General features: G+C 42.4%; 2 protein-coding genes across 5 annotated transcripts; both read right to left on the bottom strand.

The window, feature by feature from the left end:
* Nucleotides 1-164: 164 nt before the first annotated feature.
* eya3 (EYA transcriptional coactivator and phosphatase 3) lies at nt 165-13,899 on the bottom strand. 3 transcript variants are annotated; one of them, XM_054605445.1, is made up of 19 exons: nt 13,725-13,899; nt 11,116-11,222; nt 10,622-10,671; nt 10,302-10,396; nt 9,658-9,738; nt 9,478-9,532; nt 8,923-9,032; nt 8,518-8,649; nt 8,230-8,315; nt 7,630-7,807; nt 7,353-7,522; nt 7,032-7,115; nt 6,850-6,939; nt 6,395-6,453; nt 6,132-6,292; nt 5,775-5,889; nt 5,260-5,381; nt 5,033-5,133; nt 165-4,141 (listed from the first exon to the last, which is right to left on the bottom strand). In XM_054605445.1, exons 2-19 carry the CDS (start codon nt 11,170-11,172, stop codon nt 4,061-4,063), a joined length of 1,827 nt encoding a protein of 608 aa, XP_054461420.1. In that variant the 5' UTR covers nt 11,173-11,222; nt 13,725-13,899; the 3' UTR covers nt 165-4,060. The 3 variants fall into 3 exon arrangements, with proteins under 3 accessions (XP_054461420.1, XP_054461419.1, XP_054461421.1); XM_054605444.1 differs by having other exon boundaries at nt 11,116-11,219; nt 13,725-13,898; XM_054605446.1 differs by lacking the exon at nt 8,518-8,649 and having other exon boundaries at nt 11,116-11,219.
* A 501-nt stretch (nt 13,900-14,400) lies between these two features.
* On the bottom strand, nt 14,401-22,451 carry si:ch211-195b13.1 (STKc_SGK domain-containing protein). Of its 2 annotated transcripts, none has more exons than XM_054605763.1 (13): nt 22,414-22,451; nt 19,606-19,681; nt 18,786-18,864; nt 18,654-18,694; nt 18,480-18,537; nt 18,290-18,373; nt 18,062-18,193; nt 17,859-17,971; nt 17,602-17,725; nt 17,398-17,493; nt 17,144-17,299; nt 16,941-17,030; nt 14,401-16,370 (listed from the first exon to the last, which is right to left on the bottom strand). In XM_054605763.1, exons 1-13 carry the CDS (start codon nt 22,421-22,423, stop codon nt 16,206-16,208), a joined length of 1,224 nt encoding a protein of 407 aa, XP_054461738.1. In that variant the 5' UTR covers nt 22,424-22,451; the 3' UTR covers nt 14,401-16,205. The 2 variants fall into 2 exon arrangements, with proteins under 2 accessions (XP_054461738.1, XP_054461737.1); XM_054605762.1 differs by lacking the exon at nt 22,414-22,451 and adding an exon at nt 20,204-20,449.
* Between the last annotated feature and the right edge of the window lie 228 nt (nt 22,452-22,679).

The raw sequence follows: 22,679 nt of genomic DNA, 5'->3' as shown, positions 1-22,679 counted from the left end.
TCCCAAATGCCTACTGAGAGGGAAAATAGTGATTATTGTCATTAAATTAGCATTGATTATTATGATAAGTGTTCAGTTTACAGGATAACATTCAGGCTCTCTACATAACCCTGCATGTATCCTCACAGGTCCTTGAAGATGAGATGAAATCCTTTTTCTTTCTCCCTTTTTTTTTTTTTAAACAGAAAAACAAAACACACTTTAAAAAACAAAACAAAACAAAAAAACAAAACAGTATTTGGCATTGGAAATAAAATGAGGACACATAGAAGAATAAAGCCTCAAACATTTAACAGCCATGGTACACTTCAAAACCGACGTTACATGCAGACACGGTAAAGATATACACAGAAAACACATACAATAAGCAGAAAAATGAAAATACAAAGATTGAAAAATGGTCTCCTAAGTTTTCTCAGCTGTGTGTCAGAGCTGACAGATGAGCCCATTTACCTGTTCTCACTCAGTTAGCAAGACTGAACAATTTGAACTTGAACTATCTGCGTTAAAAATACCGTGCGTTCCTAGATGATTGTCTCCAAGCGATGCGGGCGTTTGACAGCGACAAAATAAATCTCCTTTTCAAAAGGAAGCAGAAGTCTAATACAAAGCAGACATTAAGTAAATTTATGTAAAACGAATAAATGTATTATCACTCTGTATTGAGATATCCATTCTTGAAAAAAAACAAGACAGCAAAGTGATAGTAAGCCATCTTTTCCATTGTTTTCATCAAACACTGAGCAACCAACACAAACCTTTTCTCCTGAAAATGGATGTATCATTTTCTAGAAGGAGGCCTTCTCAAATACAGTGCAGATAGGACAATCAAATCAAATAATGTATAGATAAAAAAAAACTAAAAAAAAACACACTTTAAAAAGTACAAAAAGAGAAAAGAAAGTAAGATAACACTTTGGATAATAAAACAACTCAGTGATACATGTACCAAACAAACAAACAAAACAAAGCCTTACATATTTCCCTTTGAGATTATGCATACAGATGATGGTTAAAAGGCACAATATAAATATGCACAGTCACACTAGACAAACAAAAACACACACACAGAGATACACATTCTTAACGGTCAAGCTGCATGTGTGTGTAAATACGAAATCTTCCTCAGTATTGTTCAGTCATAATCTCATGATGGGGGGGGGGGGGGTGTCGATCCCTCCTACTCTCACCGTCGACACGTGAAAAATCCCTTATAAGCACAGTTAATGAGCAAAGTGGAAATGTATTGCACGGTCATCACCCTTTCTGTTGATTTTTTTTCCTCCAATACGCCTCCGCGAGGTCGTCGTTTGTCATGTGGCTTAAAATTTGGGTAATTCTGTGGTCGCAGTTGTCTCACAAAAATGAATACCCACGTTTTAAGAATTGAAACAATTAATTAATTGATGATTAGTTTGCGAACTATTTTGACATTTACTTATTGTTCATTTAATTCTGAAACCCTAAAGCAAAAGTTCAAAAGATTTACTTGTTTTAATGGGAATACTTGCAGTTAGTCTAATTCCAATATAGCAAATTTAAAGTGTTTTGGCTTTTGGACTGTAGTAATATAAAGAGAAAAACACGTTCACTGACCTGCTGCATGTTTACATGGATGTATATCCACGCTACCTAAAAAGGAGCAGTCAGTGATTCCAATCCAACACTTTGTAATATTCAGCTAATATCTCCTCTAGCTAGCTGTTTGTTCTATCTTTGCGTACTAAAAAAAATGTCAATTGTTTGTGGATTAATTGAATAATCAAGAACATAGTTTGTTATTCATCAATACTTTACTCAGCTCTAGTTTTTACTAACTAATACAATGAAAGTCAGCTTAATCAAATTAAACTGAAAAAACATGTTCAGTGATGTCTTTGGAAAAAGTATGCTTATTTTTTTGGGTAAACCATCGATTTGACATTCAGTAACATTAACAAAGCATTTCTGATTTGTAGCAACATGACAACGTGTGCGAGTATTCAAATGTAATTCTACCGGTTTTGTCAGATTTTATCTGATATATGTATCCTGCTCTCCTACTGAGATCAGATGCTACAAAAAAAGTAATCACTAAGAGAAGAGGAAACTTTGAAATTAAACCTCTTAAGTGATTGTGATCCTCCGAACTACATGTTAGCTGAAACAAGAGGCTGAGAGGGAGCACGCGGACGGATTACGAGACATTGGGCATCTGGGGATGGACGAGTTATCACAGCCGTTATCTGTGGTCAGGTTTTCAACTAAATGTATTTACTACTTATTTGATAGAGATCCCTTAGATTTGTTTTTCTTTTTGTGCCCAAGATGTATCCTGAGCGATACATTTATTGAGCAAGAAAATAAACACGTCAGTGCTCTCAGGTGGATAAATGATGTAACGGAGACACTGTTTAAATTACATATCCAAGATACACAACGGACAGACATATCAGCAATAAGCCAATATCCGCCCCCGTAATGGTCTCGGTCTAAAAGGAAAAAAATGACTTTGATAAGGATCGGGAGCGAAAATCAGGACATCCCTAGTGTTATCGGAGCTCTGTGACTCTACAACGACACGTAGCGCTCACTGACAGAGGCTCAGTGTCCAGCTCAGTAATCCACCCATGGGTGCCATCCCTTATATTTTCCTGCCTTATGGGATTTCAAGGATCTTAATATACCATAAAAGCTGTGTTCTTAAAATCGTGTCTAACAACTTTTAAGGCAAACACAGTTTTGTTTACTGGGTACTGCGTGTCCCAAATCCAATTCTGAGCAGGTTTTCAGTATATAGGGTCTTCACACTAGAAAAAAGATCAAACCAGACAGTATGAGACTAAATAGAGTCAATTCTGGACAATACTATCCCACAATGCAATGCACAACGGCAAAAAAGGTGGGTAAAAAAAAGTTTTAAAATGGGGTGACTAAACAGCTCGAGAGATAACTTAAAAAACAAAAGATAAAATAATCTTAGTTTAACATTCGCACATTGTCGCATATATGTCATTTTCTTCTAAGGCTTAAAGGGTTATGCATGTATTCTTTTTTTGCATATTACTGATAGACGATAAGTATGCAGTACATACTGTATTAGAAGTAATATGTAGAATGGATTTGGAACACTAATACACGAATACTAGGACTACTACTGGGTCAGGAGATTCCACTGGAAAAGCCCCGAGTCATTGTGAAACTGATCAGTGGTCGGTTTGTGCTGCTTCCAGCTTTGGTATCATATCGCAGTGTCACAGGGAAGTTTGTCCGGCACCTCGGATTCTCAGCACATGCTCACTGACCACAGATTTTACACACACTGCTGTCGAAACACAGCGGAGGTCAGGACAGCTGACTGGTTGTGCAATGTGGTCGAGTCATGACCAAGTGACATGTTTTTAACCGCTTAGTTCCGCGTTTAAGATAGTTGAATGGCTACATGGTAGGATAGTAGTGGGATTATTTGATGACCTTCAGTAAGTCTTTGAATGAGTGCAAAATAACCCAGAGAGAGATTTTTTTAAAACAAATATGCTTCGATGTTATTCTTTCAGTTACACAGAGCCTAAATAAAAAGCAACAACAAAAGAGAACAACCAACAGTGACCCTTTGGTTGTTTAGATTCAGAGAGAGAAATAAAAAAGACGAGGGATTGTTTTCACTGCAGGAGATTTTGCTACTTAAAAAAAGACAATGTAACCAAAGAGGAGAAAAAAAAAAAATGGATGTCTTCCCTTCTGTGTCCAAATCAGTGCCAGTTTCATCCGCGGTGAGGTTAGCTGCCGTAGAGGAGGGAGCGCGAGGAAACTTCACTCGCCATCCAGTCCGTCTCTGGCGATCAGCTCCGCCCTCAGTGCGTCTCTCACACACGCACACGCACACACACACACACGCACGCACACACACACACACACAGTCATAAATTGTCAAGTGAGGGCAGATTTTCTAATATGCTAGCGAGTGTCGTCTCGGGGGAGTTGCTGAGGGTTTTTCCTCGCTCAATGTCACTCTGCAGACCGACAGGACAACGACCGGGTATTTTCCCTTTTTGGTGTGCGGCGTTCGACGCCACCTTCTTTACAAGAAGTCCAGCTCCAGCGCTTGGTGCAGGGACACGAGGTCGCCGTGAGTGGAGATACGCCAGAAAGGCATGTTGTGCTGCAGACAGAGAGACAGACGAACAGATTGTCAGCCAGTGTTTTTCCAACACACAGACTGGATTTCCATTCCATTTGAATCATTTGTATAAACAAATATTTGGCGATTCATTGTAGTGTGGAACCAGGCTGGTAAAACACAGGCAACATGGTAGATTAGCAGCCAAAGACAAACTTGGATCGCTGCAAAATGCGCATGCTGGTAACCTGTTTTAACATTAGGTAACTATAGCAACTGTTGTCCAGAACAGTGTCCTCCAGAGAGTCAATCTTTCAATTGTTTCAATGATTTATTAATCTTTCCAGTTGGTTACGCCCACACCTGGATTTGTAAGGACCTCAGGTGACATGGACACCTTTAAAAACAAACAATGCGAGAGCCACAGAGACCGCCTTTGAAAGGTTTCTGAGGAATAACCAAACGCAACTTTAGTTGAGCAAACAGCCTACAAACTAAGAGCCTGTGTCAACATAGCGTTTTCTGTTTCGAGCGCCAAAGTCTTTTGTCAGTAACTCCCCAATGAGAGGAGAAAATCGCTGAACTTTACAGAAAAGCGCTGGCGACGTCACTGTGGAAAATGGATGGGAAGCTTGTTTTTGTCTGTTTGTCCTGAGCTTTCTATGTCGGACAGACTCATAGAAAAGCCTGTTTGTAGGAGCAGATCGGCCGATAGCGGACCAAATAGATAATATAAGCAAGGGGACTATGGTAGCTATCATACAACGGATGTTGGTGTGGTAGTCAAGATAATGTTGTCATAGAAACATAAAAAAAGAGCTTCAATTTCAGTAAAGCGCTAGGATGAAGCGCTACACAGACACTATGTGGACACCGGCACTAACATATAAAAGCAGGCATTGGTAAGGAGACATGAAAAACCTCGAAGTTCACCTGTTTTGCTGCAAACTCCTCGTCTCGACCGTCACCGATCACCACATAAGTCACCTTCTTCCCAAAGCGAGAGACGATCCTCTCAAAGCAACTCTCTTTCCCTGCATGACAGGAAGACCAGAGGGAAAACAAAAGATCAATAAAAGAAGCATTTAAAAACGCTTTCCCTCTTTTGTGCCACAGGAGAGGAGATTGAATCGTGCTGGAAGCGTTGTGTTCATGCGTACCTATCTTGGTGGCGCTGTAGATGTTCTCGATGGGGAAGACGTCTCCCAGGCCGTAGAGCAGCACCTTGGCCAGAGCTGGAACCAGCTGAGTGGTGGTGACCAACACATTCATACACTTCCCCCTGTTGGTGGAATACCACACAACCATACAGTACATACATTAACATGGCCTCAAAGATAAAAGCAAAAAGCTGAGGACAGACTTTACACTTACACTGGCAAGTTTGACCTTAATAAAAACATACATTTTAAGATTTTTCAAAGCAAATTCATCACAGGAAAATAGCAGCCAAGCTTATTCTTCTGTCCTTTTAACCAGCACCAAAGGCTGCATCATCTTCTGAATAAACATTGCCTTTTAAAGATAATTCATTATGGTCACTGAGCCAAAACGGTTACTAAATCTGATGGTAATGTGTAATACAGCTGTCCCTTTAATCTAATAATTCTCATGACTACACATTTCACTGCAGAGTATAGTAGTAGATTTTTAAGTAATAATCCTCCGCTCAGACCTGGACTGGATGAGCAGCAGTGACTTGAGCGCCGTGCAGAGCCACGCGTCTGTAACGTTCTCGATCTCAGACTGAAGCCGTAGAAGCAGCTCCCTCTTCATGGGACTCAGCAGGCCTGAAAGACACAACACGCCTTAAGGATACAACCTCACCAACATCATTTCAATCTGATATTTTAAAACACACTCGTCCTTTTAAAGACAGCCATTAAAAGCATGATAGGCAAGATGAAAGAAGAACTTCCAAACACTGTTTTACTGTTACTATATAAAGTTTTCATGAGCCCCTGTTTTGTTGTGCGCGTGTCATTTCAAACTTCACGTGGGGAAAACTGATTCATCACTGCTGCAAACTCACCTCCGACATTCCCTTTAAAGTTACTGTAGATCTCTTTTAGCCGGCGGTAGCGGAAGGCCAGTTTCCGCATCCACTCCACGCCTCCCTGGACCCCTGCGGTGGCTCCCGATGCCCCTCCACCACTGGAACCATTAAAGCCATCCGCCAAGAAGTTGTAGGTACTGAAGTGGAGAGAAACACTTGTGATTTGTTTGGACAAGGGAAAAAAACTGCTTCCAAGTCATGATAAATACAGCTAATACTTTGTTCTGTATATAACACACCTCAGGTCCTGTCCATTGTCATCAGAAGCAACGTCCTCAACATGGACTTGATCACATTCCTTAAAGAAAACAAACTGTCAACAAAACATGTATTCACTTGTGCCATGACAACAGCATCTATGTTGAGTTGGGAAAGTCATAATACAGTCTTAAGGTTGAGATTAAGCATCTTTGCAACAGCAGAGAATACCAGAGTATGTCTGCCATGGCATGAGCGACGCAAATAAACACAAATGATCTTGTGGATTAACTCGTGTGAGTAACACCAGGCGGAAATTTGTTTGCATTTAGTGTGAACATAGAATTTAAGCTGCCGTTTGATTGGTTAACCCCTGGAAGGAGCATCTGAAATTTTTCTACAGAGGTCTGGGAGCTTACGATTAGGAGGGTTTATGTGACCGACAGATAAAAGTGAACACTCCCTTCCTGCCGTGGCTGAATGCATCTCACTTTACCTCCAGGTCATTGAAGAAAAGGTGAGTGTCTGCCAGCTCAAAGATCAGCTCCTCCATCTGCAAGCCCAAGTTCAGCACCGTCGCTGCATCCTGAACGAACACAACGCAGACACACAACAGAGTCAGACTTTTTACATTTCATGCTGCGTGCTCAAACTTTTTGCGTATTTACAGAAACAAACCTTGCCAAACTTCTGCGCGTAGGAGCCGGTGAGCAGAGAGTGGAATATAATAATGGTCTCATCCAGATCCCACAGAAAGATGCGCTAAAACGAGGAGAAAAATCAACATTACACTTTGCATTTTAAAAATCATTTTATCTACTTTTATTTTTTTACAACTGAAGGGAAACAACATTTACAACGATGATATACAACCTTTTTAATGTGGTGATTTGTTGTGTTTGTCTTAAACTCTAAAGTGCTGCGAAGTCAAATGATAGACAAACACCCGCTTAAAGCTTTGTTTATTGTGCATGAAGAGTATACAGCCGACTTCCTCACCTCCAGGTCACTCTCAGCAGGCGGGGAGCTATCGGACCTCTTGCCCTTCCCTTTGGATTTGCCAACAGAGTTCCTGCGTCCGACCTCGTCCTGATCTCTGGCTCCAGCGGGGACGGCCACGCTGGCAGGAAGTGCTGCACCTGCCGGGAGGTTCTCTGGTGGGGACGCATCTTAAACCAAGCAAGTCGGAAATCAGCACTTGTAGAATACATTTCTTCTGTTATGTCTCAAACTAGCACAAGGATGCTGGATGTGGTGATCAAAGAACTGAAGTTACCTCTGGGAGGCAGCCCGGCTGATGCGGCCTGCTCCGACTTCACAGCTGAATATCCGGCCGCTCCAGCGCCGGCACCGTGGTCCTCGCTGCTGGGCAGGCCAGCAGGCACGTAGCTGGGAGGCAGAGCGTAGTACTGAGAGAACTGATTCTGGCCCAGAGAGTTGTAGCCGCTAAAGTCCTGGAGGAAATAAAAAAAAGAATAATTGTGATCCATGAGGCGGTCTGACAAACATTATGCAGAAAGATGAAATTGAAATAGAGAGATTAATAGATAAAATGATCCTCTGGGCAGGAGGATCAATTGTTAATTTGGGTGTTTTCCAAAACATTTCCTCACATTTATGAATCAGGGATATTTACATAAACTGCGTTTTAAGTTACATGTTCAAACAAAAGCAGGAGAAACATTAGAATCACATATTAAAAACTGATTTTTTAATATGTGATTGCCAAAATATTTTACAATACAATTTTGGTTTTCATGTTTGCTGAATATTTAATTAATTAAGTCTTTTCTTCTCATATGCTGCACTGATTGACAGGAGAATGCTTGAGAATAATCATGGAGACACATTGAGGAACACTAAACATCTTCCTTACCTGGTGGGCCGCTGTGGTGGAGGTTGTGGTGGCAGCCGTAGCTGATGGGATGCTGGAGTACACACTGGATGTTGTGAAGCTTGAGCCTGGAGAGAGAAAGAGCTCAGCTAAAACAGTGCCCGAGGAAAATAAATAAAAAAAGTATTTCAACACAGTATTTCAGGTGATGAGCAACAAGAGAGGAAGACAGAGCTGTGCCACCGCAAGATCTTTGAGTCTCAGCGCTTCTGGTTTTTGCAGAGGGTGTGACAGCGTTGTCTTGTGAGGCAGAGTGAGGTTGAAGCTTGCCTTGGTATGAGTAGTGCAGCTGGGCTGGCTGGGTTGAGGTATATGCAGGGCTGAAGCTGAGAAACCCAGGCTGGCCACCAGAGGGCGCCTCAGGCAGCCCTGTCTCTGTTTTAATGCCTGGCCACATAGCACCTGAAGATGACAGGAGAGCATGGAAGCGGAGAATGAAAGAGGCAGCGGGGGGAAGTGGATAACTGAGGATGGAGCAAAAGTTAAGAAACCGGGTCCTTCAGTTTGAGGCAGGTCTGTTAAAGCGGAGATCACGAAGCAAAATTGATTCCGACAGCGCCAAAGCACAGTAAGGCCTCTAAAGCAGAGTGACATAAAAAAGGTGTGATGCTAGCTTTTGTTTTAGTGAGCAGACAGTGTTAAAAATAGGCTGTTAGGGTGGGAGCGGGGACTAACCAAAGGGCGGGAGGCCGTAGTTCTGGCCTGTCTGGGGGAAGGCGGAGTACACGGTGGACTGGGCCAGCAGAGGGAAGGCCACCTGACTGGGGTACGACGTCACTGCCGGGCTGAAAGAAAGAGAAACCATGTTCAAAACAACTGGTACTATGAGGGATCAAAACTGTGTTTTTACTTGTACTGGTGCACGGAAGATGGTCGGCACCGAGGCAACACAAAAACTGTATTTACCTCACCGTAACATTTGATATTTAGTCACACATGACTAGGAACACTGGAATAATATACAGTACAGGAAAGCCAGCCTAAATCTGGCAGAGGAACCTAATGCAGTAGTGTGTGAATTTATACAAAAAAAAAAAACTAATGGAGGACCCATACTAGTCTCTGCATGAACCTGGCTGTTGCAGCACTTTGTTTCAATGACGCTAATACTTGCTGTGTAACTCATCCCAAATTTGCTGCCAACGAATTGTAGTTTCAATTTCCCTAACCTAAATCTGCGTAACATTAGAACGTGATGAATGACAAGATATTCACATTCAGTGTACTCACTTGCTTCCCTGATAAACCTGTTGGGTGTATTCGGATGTCGCTGCCGAGTCCGTGGCTGTTAAAAAGACAACAAGGCTTCAGTTCAACTGACACGTAGCAGCAGCTTTTTTCTTTAAAAAATAAAATAAAAAGGCGTTTAATGTGCATCGTTTAGAACAGCGACAAGGTTTCTGTTCATACCAGAATGTGCATACGAGTTCATGGAGTCGCCGCATGCCTGAGTTGCCGCCCCTCTGTCTGCGTCGGACTGCTCCTGATCACCTAAAATCACACAACGTGTCATTATCTTCCAGGCATAGCAGAGGGTTTCCGGGTCTTTAAAGGGAAAAGGGGAAGAAGCGATGTCGAGCAAGAGAATAAGATCAACCAAAAGATGGAATTATAGTCTGATAGCTAAAAAAATATAATAGTCAGAGATTTCAAGAAGGAAGTCATAATAGAATAGGTAACTCTTAGTCGTATGGTCATGTTTTTTTAGCATTCCCTGGTGTAAATTGTGATGTCACCCATTGGTTTGTGGACTACAGTTTTGAAGCCACGAGTTCAGTTTTATGGCCAACGGCAGAAGTGTTTTCAATTTTGTTAACGTACAGTCGCTTTCCTAAACGGTGTCTCATCCAGAGACCAGAGACCCAAACGGGGTTCTGTGTCCGTCAGACAGCCTGAAAGGGAATACCACCATATCAGCAGAGCAATAACGTAATGCACAGATGACTAGAGGGCAGGTTGGCTTTTCTTGAAATATAATGACTTCATTATCACTAAATTATGAAATGTCGTTCACCTCTGCTTACAGGAACAATGCGGTCACATTTTCTACTTACCTGGATCAAGCTGGGCTGTGGACAGAGCAGAGTAAGAGCTCTCCTGCTCTGATGAACCCAACACTGCAGCCGGACTCCTATCGTCACCTAAATTACTGGAAGAGCAAAAAGAATCCATTATAATTATAGAACGTCTGCTGGTAACATTCACATAGTAAAACAATCTACTGTGTAAAAATGATTTCTTTAATAAACAGTCAATTCTTTTTTGACAGTCAACTAATAAACAGTCAACTCATTTTTCAATCAAAATGATCAAACAGAAAGTTCAAAAACATTTTTTTTTTTTAAAACAGACACAGATGTCACCGAAGACCAACCTGGGCTCTTTCTCCAGTCCACCGTCGATATCAAGCCTCGGCTTCTTTGTCTGCAAACACACAAAAAGATTACAGAGAAAGGTTTTCACTTGTAATTCTATTTCCTCTGCTGCTTCAGGACTGTGATGTTAATCGTTTTCTCCTCTATATTTGAGCTCAAAACTAAAAACACTTTAATATTACTTTTTAACAATAGTTGTTTGTATTCTTTTATGTAGTATTTCATCACGCAAACAGCTGCTCTATAGCATCAAAACAATAGTTCAGTACAGCAGCAAAACACTGTGGATACACACAGTACCACAAAAATAAAACATTCTAAGATGTAAAAAAAAAAAAAAAAAAAAAAAAAAAAAAAAAAAAAAACAGCTGATACAAAATCACAGTGAAATCATTTCTTGCATTCTTAAGTTCTTTTATCGTTCGACGTACAGGAGTAAAAAAAGTACAAATAAAAAAAAACATTTGGTGACGTCTGTCGCGTGCGGACTCACCGGCAGCTCGGGCAGCTCCTGCGAGTCGACCATCTCTGCAGCGGAGCGAGCCGACATGTCTGCGGCACAGCCTACTCTCTGCACCGGGAGCGCCTGTCCGGACCCTGCTTCACACCACCACCGGGAGAGACCAACACAAAACAACAGAGAATAGACTGAATCAATGGAGGGACAAGCCTTATGTAGTGCTCCCGACGCGTGACACCCCGACGCGTGACATCCCCCCCCCCCTCGTATTTCATAAATGCACATCAATGCACACCGCCGCTATCGCTGTGGCTGATCAGCGGGGAGGTGGCGGCACGGGGGAAGCCGGGCACCCTGCTCTAATCCCCCCCTCACTGACGTCGCCCTAAGGCCCCAGCACGAGCGTGTGCACATGAGGTAGAGCGCTTGTCCCGTAACCACAAGGTTGCTCCCCGGGCGCTTCATTGCAGCCCACTGCTCCTCCGGGATGGGTTAAATGCAGAGAAATAATTTCCCCATTGTGGGACTAATAAAGGCTTGATTATTATTATTATTATTATTATTATTATTATTATTATTATTATTTACCGTGGGGATTAAGGAAGCGTGCCACTTTACATGTGACCTGAACCTTCGCTCAACGAAAACATATTCTCCAGAAGCATTAGCTGCTCAGGTGCAAGCTGTCGTATCAATAGATCGCCTCTGAGTCGGGATAAGATCTAACCTCGTTTGGTCCGCCTCGCGCTCAACTGTCCTATACCCACCTGACATTTATCTAACTGACAAAATGCCAAGCTTGTGTAAGTGGACTAAAAAGAAAAAAGACCGTTTGAAGGGAAATAAGGCCACGTGATGAAGTACTGGTGGTAGATCAAACCGCATACATATGCATTGTAGATATTTATTGCATTTGCATAAACTCCAATTGGCCCAAGAACCCAAAAGATCATCTATAAATGATCCGCCCGACCTCAATACACCCGGGTTTAATGAATACATCTTTCTCAAAGAGACGACAGGTTTCTCTACACCGCTGCTCTGTTTCCAGACTTGAACTCAAAGCCACCGTTCCCTCCAGCTGTTGCCCTGGTAACGGAGCCGCGGTCACCTCTCCTCGGCCAGCATCGCAACAACACGCGGGTTGAATAGCGCCACCCGAGGACCGACACCGACCGACACAGGATCCGTCGGGACACGCAGCTTTCGAGGGCTTGCAGTGTAGAGGAGCACCGCAGACCGGGGGTCGGTGGAGCAGCGGCTAAACCAAACATCCAGCGTGGACCCGACACGGCCCACACGGAACACACGGTCATATCTGCAACAACGTCCACGACTTCAGTGTGCAATGTTTTCACTGAGTATTGTCCTCTTTCGACTCGTTTAACATCTGTGTAACATTAGTTTGGGTTTGAATGACTCTGAATAGACAAACATGTAATGTTTATAGTTGTTTAACTTTCTGATATTTTTCTAAAAAGGGTTCTTGGAAAACATGTGATTTGGTAGTGATTATAAAAGTGAAATGGACTATATTCTGAGACAGTAGAAGAAGCTGCTTATTATCAGAGGTATTTCGTTATAAGAAGAGAAATCGACTAGAGATAGATTTGATTTAAGTTTACTCTTAATTAGTTTTGAATTAGTTGCTTGTCTACTAAACACTTTAGTTAATAGCTTAATTGTAATGCTCTCTAGGTTAAGGAAGCAATTAGCTCCAACTGATCTCTATAAATAAGATACATAGTTTTTACAGACTATTATATCATAGTTGTTCCTTTTTGGGAAATCATTTGGAAAATGCCGGATCTGAAAACAAACCACTACCAGGGAGCCTTCAGATGACATTTACTATTTATTTACATCTAAAAGGAGGCTTATCAATTCAATATTTTCGCCACCAACACCCATGTGTCCGGTATTACTTGTCTTGCACAATGCAAACCAGCACCGTACGCAAGAAGAAGAAAAAGGCACATCATAGCATCAACTCAGTGAAGTTACATCTGTGCCATCTGCAAATGTTAGCAGACCACCGCTACGTTAGCTGGATCCAGCAAGTAACCCAGCCGGGGACGGTCGGCTGTGAAGGTGAAGTCTGACGTCCAAGCAGTCCCTGCAAACACAGGGGCTTGTTTACGTTTCCGTTGAACACGGGGAGGTTGGAGCTTCATCTGCACCGTCAAGATATGAAGCCAGACATGGGCAACCATCACGGACTGGTGCCGTGAGCGACTGTAGCGACAGACACTCATTGAGCGTAGCGCCCCAGCACGTAGACAGCACCGCGAGAGCCTCCCGACAGCGGCGTTAGCTCACCATCGTCGGCACCGAGACGCGCTGCTCAGGCGGCTTTCTGTCAGCTCTATGGAAACTCAAAGTGTCATGCTCGGTCGCTTATACATGCCTACACGCTGACGTGTCCGGGGCTAGTGGCGGCTAAAGCATTTAGCTAGCTCTGAGCGTTACTTAGTTTGGCCCGGGCATGAAAGTTTTCCGCTCCAGAAATTAGTCGGGATCAGCAGCCATTGCAGAGGGTGTTGAAGTGGCATCGCGTGAAAGCGTCTCAGCCCCGCTGCACCCAACTGCTTATCGCAACACAACACTCCCAACACACCAAACATGATCAAAACCAGTCTTACCATTGAAGGGGTGAACGAGAAACGCTTTTAATTAAGCGTCTTCAATTGAATCCACAGTGTTAAGCTTTGTCTGTTGTTAGGGAGCACTATTTAGCAGGAAGTCATCGTTTCGGGGCCTACTGCGCATGTGCGGAATGTTCATTCACAGGAGTCCTTTCTTTCTTTGGCGCGACGGGGGGGCGACAGGTGTGGCGATGCGTCAACACAGGTGAGAGGAAAGACTGTAAACATTTGTTATTTGAACAGATGAACCCTCTTGTTAAACGCTGTCAGGCAGCATAACTGCGTATAAGGGCACGTTAACGTCAAACAAATTGTAGAACGTGCGTAGAAAATAGTTGTTTATTATCGAGTTTGGCTAATTTTAAGATTCTGTGGTTTAACGTATCTAAGTACATTAACTGAAGTTCTGTAGGCTAGTGCAATTTTGAAGTGTTTTAACTTTGCTGAAGCATTTCTATTTTATACTTCTACCCCACTATAATTCAGAGGGAAATATTGTACATTGTACATTTATTTGACATTTTTTACTTTGCGGATGTGAATTAAAAATATCAAATCTATTCAACAATCACAAGCAACACCATTAAATAATTGACATATATATATATATAAAAAGTAGGATAAAAGAAGTATCAGCAGCATAACAAACAAAAACAGCCAACTTCCCTTGATTTTAGAGAATTTATTCGCCATTTCTGACACAGATTACACAACTCAATATTTCTGTTGATCATGTAAATTATATTCTTTTATACAGTAGCAGTGGCATGATAATAAATATACATACAAAATACAAAACAAAAAGTTATGCTTCCAAATATGGAAGGAAATGATCTAGAACTGTGTGTTGTCTTATTTATTCTTTTATTTTCAGCAGGCATGAAAATCCACTCTGTATGCAAACGCCTAAAATGTGGAGACTGCGGCAAAACAAAATCATGAACAATCTCTGTGCGAGTCAAGATCCTCTCTTAATAACTTAATGGATATCAGATCATAAATTACAATTTACATGTCTGTTAAAAGAGATTAAATGATCAATATTTTGGAGTTAACAGGATTTTATTGCACTTTCAGAACCATTTAATGCAGTAGGCCGGTGTCTTAACACTGACAGTGAAAAGCCAGCACCTGCGCCACCTAGTGGTTCTTTCTTCAAATTAATGAAGCGTTTTTCTACAGATTATTTCCTAGATGAGGGACCAAGGTGTTTAGGGAAAAGAGATATGTACATACACTAAATATGGATCAGGCCGCCTTGGACAGGCATATGACATTCACAGTTCCTCACTACATGATGCATAAATACAAAAACAAACAGTTCTAATCAGATTCTGTAGTTTGTCTGGAGTGTTTACCATAAAACAGCAATTACTTGAATTTAAAAGGAGTTTGATTTACAGTAAATGCTATCATGGATGTGGGCCTGTTATTGCTGGTTGAACTCTGTTCGCACTCTACTGATCAATAAGAGACATCTTTCATAAACAGCAGATATAGATGAACACAGCCACTGGTGTGTTCATATTTATATATATGGAAACATTTAGAAAATAATTTACTAATATATGCAGAACGTTCTGAGAAGTAAAGAATGAATGTTTGTACTTATTAAAACAAGGAAAACCGTTTGGTTTTGCAATAAAATATATGTAACTTTTCTTCTTCTACACAGTACAGTAAAACCTTGATCTTGAGTTTTTTTGAGGACAAACCGGTCAGTAAAAATGTTTGTGCTAAAGCTTGCCATAGCTAACTGTTTGGTCCAAGCACCATTAATTTGCTTCAAATATTGAAATGCCACTTTTTTCCAAAGCGGAGATATGAACCGAGGAGCGGAAAGATATGAAGCCGTCTAAACCAAAGTTGCTGATGCTCTAAAAGCCAATTGTTTCACTTTTCTTGACCCTTGTTTCCTCAAGTGCAATTGAGCATTCGCATGGAAGTAACATAAACAGTTTTTTAAACATACGTAGACATGTAATGAAGGCATCAACCTTAACGGCTAGCGCCTTGGTCAAAAGTCCAAAGAAGTTTTTATGTTTTTTGATAAAGCCAGCTCTTGCCAAACGCTGCTGCTGCTGCTGCTGCTGCTGTCCAAACTGCCTTTTCGGAACCTCAGGCACTTCTCTTCATGTCACCTTATCAGTAGCTGTGAGAGTGATGTTTTACGAACCCAGAGTGCATCCATACTTGGCACACATGTATTATAGTTTTGGGTGGTTGAGGCAGAAGAGTAGGGCCGGGTGTTGTTGTAACATGGTAGTCCCACTCTGCATACTTTTCATGCACAAGATCCCTCAGGATCTGCCCCCCCCCCCCCCCCACACTCCCAGTCAGTTAGATCCTCTTATCAGGCTTTGTAACGTCCCCTGAAAAAAAAACAGGCTGCTCCTGTGTGGACCCTCTGTTCAAAAATAAGACTCAATCCAACTTGTGTCCGGTCTCTTGTGAGTTCCCAGGTAGAGCTGCTGGCGCTCACATGAAGGAGTGGCCTGACGGAGGACCGTAGGAAAAGCCCGGGAACGCTCCGGCCGCCTCCTTGACGCTGCTGGTCACGGTCAGCGTGTCGTTGCACAAAGAGGAGGAGACGGGCATGTGGGTAAACTCGGGGTCGAAGTGTCGCAGGTCTGTGGGGCCGCTCTGTGAAATCAAGAGAGAAGGTCATGAATTAGACGTGTAGTCGAAGAATAAACTGTCAAGACAGTAATAGATTAGTAGCGTCATGAATTATTCTACTGTATTTGGGTAATTGGTTGATTCTTTAAGTCTTTGATCATGCACAAATGCCAAGGAACCACGCTGGTTCCAGTGAAACAGTTAATCAATTAATCGTTTGACATGGATAGATTAATCTGCAACAATTTTGACAATGGGTTATTTTTAAGAATAACTGGCAATAACTCAATTGTTCTAGCTTTTTTTTTTCTGGTTCCAACGTCTCCTGTGATACTTAACATATTATGTTGTTGTTTTGGACTGTTGGTCATGACATCACGATGGGTTCTGGGAAACTGTGATGGGCATTTTAAAGACTAATTGCAGCCGTATATGATTGCAAATTCAATATTTTTGCTTTTGGACCTTTGGTTTAACTGACAAGTTGAGGACATAACATAGGGCTCTGGGAAATTGTAGGCATTTTCCCCTTTATCTTACTATATAGACAAAATGACGAAAAGCCATCAGTTGCGGCCTTGAGTTTCAACTCACCACTGAGGGAATGAATGGTGGCGTGATCTTCTTGGCCATCAGGTCCTCCCAGTTGATCGGCGAGAAGAAGGAATGGAACTTGAGTTCAAGCTGGAGGGGAAACGAAAGTTCTAGATTAACGGACTGACATGTAAACAAGCATCAGGGATCTCTTACAGGTCTCTGTGTCAAATGTGCTTTGGGCTCTAGCTGTGCGCACTCACAAAGTCATCCTTCACTCCCAGCCTCTTGGTGCGGTCCTTCTGCAGGAGCCCCTCCAGCAGCTCCCGGCCTGAGTTCGACACGTTGGGCTTGAGCACGGGAGACTTGTGCAGGATGTTGTTGTACATCTCGGCTGTGTTGCGGCTGTAGAACGGGGGCTGTAAAGCAAAAGCATTGACAACAAATTAAGTTTCTTGGACACATAAACAAGCTGCGGAGTTGCACTGAGAGCTCTAGAGTCACAGATTTCACTTACAAGTCCGTAGAGCATCTCGTAGAGCACAGATCCCAGACACCACCAGTCCACGGTGCGGTCGTACGCCTGCTTCTGGAGAACCTCAGGGGCCAAGTACTGAGAGGAAAGCAACAAGAAGGAGTCAACCCAGGTCTGACAATAATAATTATTTGGTTTCTGTATTGATTGTAAGGAAGTATGAAAGTATAGAGATTTGTATTGTACCTCTGGCGTCCCACAGAATGTTGTCGTTGTTCCGTTGTCTGTGAGGCCTTCTTTGCAGAGGCCAAAGTCTGTGAGGACAATGTGTCCCTGAGAGTCTAACAGGATGTTTTCAGGCTTCAGGTCCCTGTTAAGAAGAAGAAAACAGGGTTTTTTTCAAGAAGTGACCTCAAAACTTCTCCCATAAACTTCCTCCTTCCGTTAAGTTCAGAACAGTTATACAAATGTCCACAAGGGGGCGACGTATGATCGCTCATTACCTGTACACAATGTGCAGGGAGTGGAGGTAGCCAAGTGCACTTGCGATTTCAGCAGCGTAGAACCTGGCTCTGGGCTCCAGGAAGATCCTCTCTCTCTGGAGATGGTAGAACAGCTGGAAGGGGAAAAATAGACACACATCTGTCAGCTTCATATACTCCCACATTCCGACCTTGTTTCTGGGTGTTATTAGATCTTAACTTACCTCCCCACCGTTGACGTAATCAAGTACAAAGTAGAGCTTGTCAGTAGTCTGGAAGGAGTAGTGCAGCCCCACCAGGAAGGGATGCTTGATGTTCTTCATCAGCACGCTGCGCTCAGCCATGATATGCTTTTGCTGGAGGGAATATATAAAAGTTAGTATCGATTGAGGTTTGTACATGGCAATGTCTGGAATTTAAGCAGTAGTACGCAACGTGACATGAAAACGTACCTCTTTCTTCTTCATGATCATTTTCTTTTGCAGCACTTTGACTGCGTAATATTTGGTGGACTCCTTGTGCCGAGCCAGCAGAACCTTTTAACAGAGAAAACATTTGCATCAGTGACGGTGTCGCAGCGGGGACAAGACGTGAGCAGATAAGAAATGTTGGTTATACAAAAGATAGGTTTGTGGGACTCACCTTTCCGAAGCTGCCTTTGCCGATGATTTTGAGGTAGTCAAAATCACAGGGTTTGATCCTGATGAACAGAGGCAAACGGATGATTAGGGTTTGTTTTATTGAAACACAGGGAAGGTGTCCATGTTTTACAATATGTACTACATTTAAAATGAAGACATTTATGTGGTAACTTACTGAGTGTCCTCAGCCAGTGAACTTCGGGAATTTAGGCACATCTGGAAGAAATGAAAGGAGTAAATGTATAAGTACATTGACATATTTTGGAAAGAAAGCGAGTCGAATAGTCAGGAAACAGCGTCTGCTTACCAGACTTTCAGGAAGTTCGTCATCTTCACCCTCCTCGTTTTGATTCTCATCGATCTTCAGGAAGTTGTTAACTTCAACACTGGAAAAAACAAACAAACACAGAGCTGGTTATGAGATGAATCTAGATATCAGCTATGACACTTTTAGAATATGACCCAGATCACAGGATGTAAAGCGGTTTGTGTGACTGGAAAGCTGAGCTGGACACTCCCTGAAGGGCTGTTATTGACCGTCTGAACCATCCAGACTCGTGTCAAGTTCAGGCCGCAGCCATCAAACATGGGACATCCCAACCTGTCTGGAAAAAAAGCTTAAGCCGCTGACCCATGACGAGATGTTTAAGTGGGCTCTGCAGGACTCGGCGGTCCAGATCAGACGCCCCTGTTCTTCTGGTCTATCTAAAGGGGACCGTTTTTTTTTCTCCTTTCTCCACAGCACCAGACTCAGAATTGAGAGTCCAGGATTTGCGATGGGACCACGTATCATGTAATAACGGAATTACCGGTTGATCCCCGTCTAGGGGACAGAAGGGATTTGTCAGGAAAGGTGATTAGGCAGTGGAGAGGTTGTTCGTCATGAAAGGACTATTCGTGCCGTGGCTCCTTGGACCCAGATTATGCTTTTCACAGGATGTCCTGCCAAATTCAGGTGGCTGATTGGATTGGCCGGCGCACACTGCCCATGAGCCGGGCTAATGATCTTAATAAATACAAGAGCCAGGCCTGACCCAGAGATAACCCCTAGGCTTGTGACTCAATTAAACGCCAACTTTCCATCCACATCTGACACATAGGATTATATTTTGAATAGAAACACTCACTGTTGGCAGATATGTGGGGTAGACACCAGCCTCTGGATGAAGTCATTCAACCCCATTTTTCTCTCCTTGATGAAAGCTGCAAAGAGAGAGAGAGAGAGAGAGAGAGAGAGAGAGAGAATGGAAATAATTAATGCCAGTGTCTGATTATCATTCACCACACATTGATGCAAATATTTGTTCTCTCCTGTTAGGGAAGGTAATATCAAGGTTGGAGCTGTAATCCGCTGTTCTAAATATCCTGTTGTAGGGAATAGGCTTGCGTGCTGTGCTCGGATGGACCTCTAATGCTGCGGGCTTATAGGTTATGCAAGCACTTGGGTCACTCATTCAGATGCCAACAAAGAATTTTCCATCCTAGATTCTTATAGCGCCGCAAAATCCCCACCTATGAGAATTTAAGTCTCATTTCTTATCATTTTCTTCTGACATTTCTACAAAATTCTGTAAAGGTATAACAAAAAAAACGCACTTTACAAATAGGATAAACTCATATCTGGACAGCTGTGCGTCTTACTAATCGATACGTGTAAGAAACGCATCGATACATAAGCAGCCACAGCGATGGACAGGAGTCGTGATGTTTGTTTCAGTCGCTCACCGGTGAGGACGGTGACAATCCCCCTCATCTTGCAGTAAGTTAGATCACATCCAGCTTCAGTCACCGCCATGGTTACCGATAGACAAAATATCCAGTAAAAAGAACAGGAAGCAGAAAAGGATAAACAATAATAGTCCCCGCGTGATCCTTCAACCGTTACTTATTGCCGTGTCACGACCGTGAAAACCAGAGGAGCTCAACCTGCCGCGTGCCGCTCTGAAATGCCGCTGCTTCCCACACTGCTCGAGCCAGCTAGTTTATATATACGGAGCGCGTCGTACTTTTTTTTTTTTTTTTAAGGTAACGCCCCCTTTGTTTTTTTTTTTAGCTCACGTCACCTGAGTTACCACGGCAACTGCGTGACATCACGGGATTCCGCTGCAGCCATATTTTGCATGCAGAAGCAGGGAGATGACGAGGAGAGCTCACCGCAGATGAGGAGGCGGTGAGAAGAAGAAGAAGAAGAAGAAGAAGAAGAAGAAGAAGAAGAAGAAGAAGAAGAAGAAGAAGAAGAAGAAGAAGAAGAAGAAGAAGAAGAAGAAGAAGCACTCCTCCTCTTCACCATTTTCTCTCAATGGAAAGAACAAAACGGCTGTAATCATCCACACAAAAAAGATTAAAGTCAAGTTCTTAAGATAAGGGGCCAAACAACTTCAATCACACTTTTTATTTTGGTATTAAATGTGCTTCATTTGGCTGCTCCCCGCAGTCGTTTTATTTTGAAAGGACATGGGAGAAAAATCTATGTCAAGATTGCTGCATTTAAGCTTCTGCCTGCAACTGATGCAGTTTCTGACCCCGGTACTCCACACACATGCTTTAAACTGCAAAAAGAAAATGAAACAATAACGCCATGGCATAACCCGCCTATTTCAAATCCATGCAGTTTCCACAAATGGCCGCGTGCTTTGTATTCTAAATAATTGGTCGATCTCAGCGGCCGGCCAGGTCAAGGTTATAAAGATGACTTGGCACGGCAGCATTATATAAATTCGGAGAAATCGCACATTACATCATGCTGGTCTAAGCCAAAGCAGTGATCAGTCCAGCTGCCACAGATGTGCTCCACTGACCCCTTAAGTTACATAACTGTGCCATAATGCAGATAGCTATACTGCTTGGGGAGGAGAGCCAGCCACAGAGAAAAGTTTCCAGTGAGTGGTAGCAATTTTTAAGAGCAGGGTATTTGGTGACTGCTTATTAAATCATTGCTTGATAAGTCTCAGAGCTATGATGGCTTTTGAATGAGTGTCTGTTAGTGTTTTATCCACTTTGACTTCAATGTAAATCAAAGAAATATTGTACTTGTACTAACCCACTACAATTATTAACTGCTTTAGTTGCTTTACAGATACAGAGATTCATGTTTTACATACAAAATATGATCTCTCTAACAGCATATCAAATAGTTTAACAAGCCTCACACTGACTAAGTAATGTAGTAGAAATAATAGTAGTTAAACAATCGCAGGAGTATTTCTCTTTTTATTCATGAGTGCTTTTACTTTTTTATATTTGATAATGTCATTTTGCTGATAACACTTGCATACTTTACTTGAGTAATAATTGGAAAGCAGGACTTTTGACTATTCTCACACTGGTGATGGTTATTTTCCATATTTACATTCCCAATTAATCTGCTGAATTTGCATTTTCAATGAATTGGTTAATCCTTTTGTCTAAACAAATAGGGAAAAATACTAAATAATTTCTTAAAGCCTAAGTGGACGTCATCAGATGTCACATTTATGTCCAGCCAACCTTTGAAAACCCAAAGATATTTTGTTTATTATCAAATCCCACAAACAAAACTATCAAATCCTCAGCAAATGTTTGTCATTTTCAAAGGCATATTGGATTAACAAAAATTAAGCAATAATGAATAAATCGACTGTTAGGACTTTAATTTAAGTAAAGGATCCGACTACTTGTTCCACCACTGTAAAAAAAAAAAACATGTGCTTCAGTCCTCTGAGATTCATTCATCTGTCAAAGGGAAACTACTGGGTTTTTGTTCTCAGTTGTGGCATGTGACAGTCCCGCATGATTTAGAGAAGTGAGACATTACAGGACCAGTCGTTCTTGTACCGGGGAAAGAGGAAGTGTCTTATCTGTGGCATGGGTTCAAACAGAAACTAGCTGGTGTAGAGAACGCCAGCAGCGTATCATGTCCTACTCAGCCTCAGCTCAGTTTACACATAGAAACTCACCAGATCCCATTTCAAGACAGCGACACCTCTCACCCGGCTTGAATTATTCAAGTGTCACGTCATCATCTGGTAACATGTCGAAGGACAAACACGACTCGGGCAGTTCCCGTCGAACAGCGTCATGCCACTTCTGTGTGTTTTGATTTGCATTGTTTCTGTTGTGATGGAACAGAAAGTCAGGTGATGCGGAGCAAAAACGCATCTGGTTGAGGAGGTAGTTCCCCCTTTTTTCTACATGAAGTGTGAAACGAATCTCACATGCACGT

This window comes from Anoplopoma fimbria, chromosome 10, assembly GCF_027596085.1.
Source record: "Anoplopoma fimbria isolate UVic2021 breed Golden Eagle Sablefish chromosome 10, Afim_UVic_2022, whole genome shotgun sequence".
NCBI lineage: Eukaryota > Metazoa > Chordata > Actinopteri > Perciformes > Anoplopomatidae > Anoplopoma > Anoplopoma fimbria.
This window is presented reverse-complemented; position numbering and strand designations above follow the sequence as displayed.

What these genes read in the sequence shown, in the direction of transcription:
- si:ch211-195b13.1 (XM_054605762.1), bottom strand. Translation starts at nt 20,273, where the DNA reads ATGGCGGTGACTGAAGCTGGATGTGATCTAACTTACTGCAAGATGAGG. An exon ending in ACGAACTTCCTGAAAGTCTG is followed by an intron (nt 18,695 to 18,785) that starts GTAAGCAGACGC and finishes CATTTCTTCCAG; the next exon opens with ATGTGCCTAAATTCCCGAAG. An exon ending in TGGGAGTGAAGGATGACTTT is followed by an intron (nt 17,031 to 17,143) that starts GTGAGTGCGCAC and finishes TTTCCCCTCCAG; the next exon opens with CTTGAACTCAAGTTCCATTC.
- eya3 (XM_054605445.1), bottom strand. Translation starts at nt 11,172, where the DNA reads ATGTCGGCTCGCTCCGCTGCAGAGATGGTCGACTCGCAGGAGCTGCCC. An exon ending in GAACTCGTATGCACATTCTG is followed by an intron (nt 9,533 to 9,657) that starts GTATGAACAGAA and finishes TCTTTTTAACAG; the next exon opens with CCACGGACTCGGCAGCGACA. An exon ending in CAGGTTTATCAGGGAAGCAA is followed by an intron (nt 9,033 to 9,477) that starts GTGAGTACACTG and finishes TCTTTCTTTCAG; the next exon opens with CCCGGCAGTGACGTCGTACC.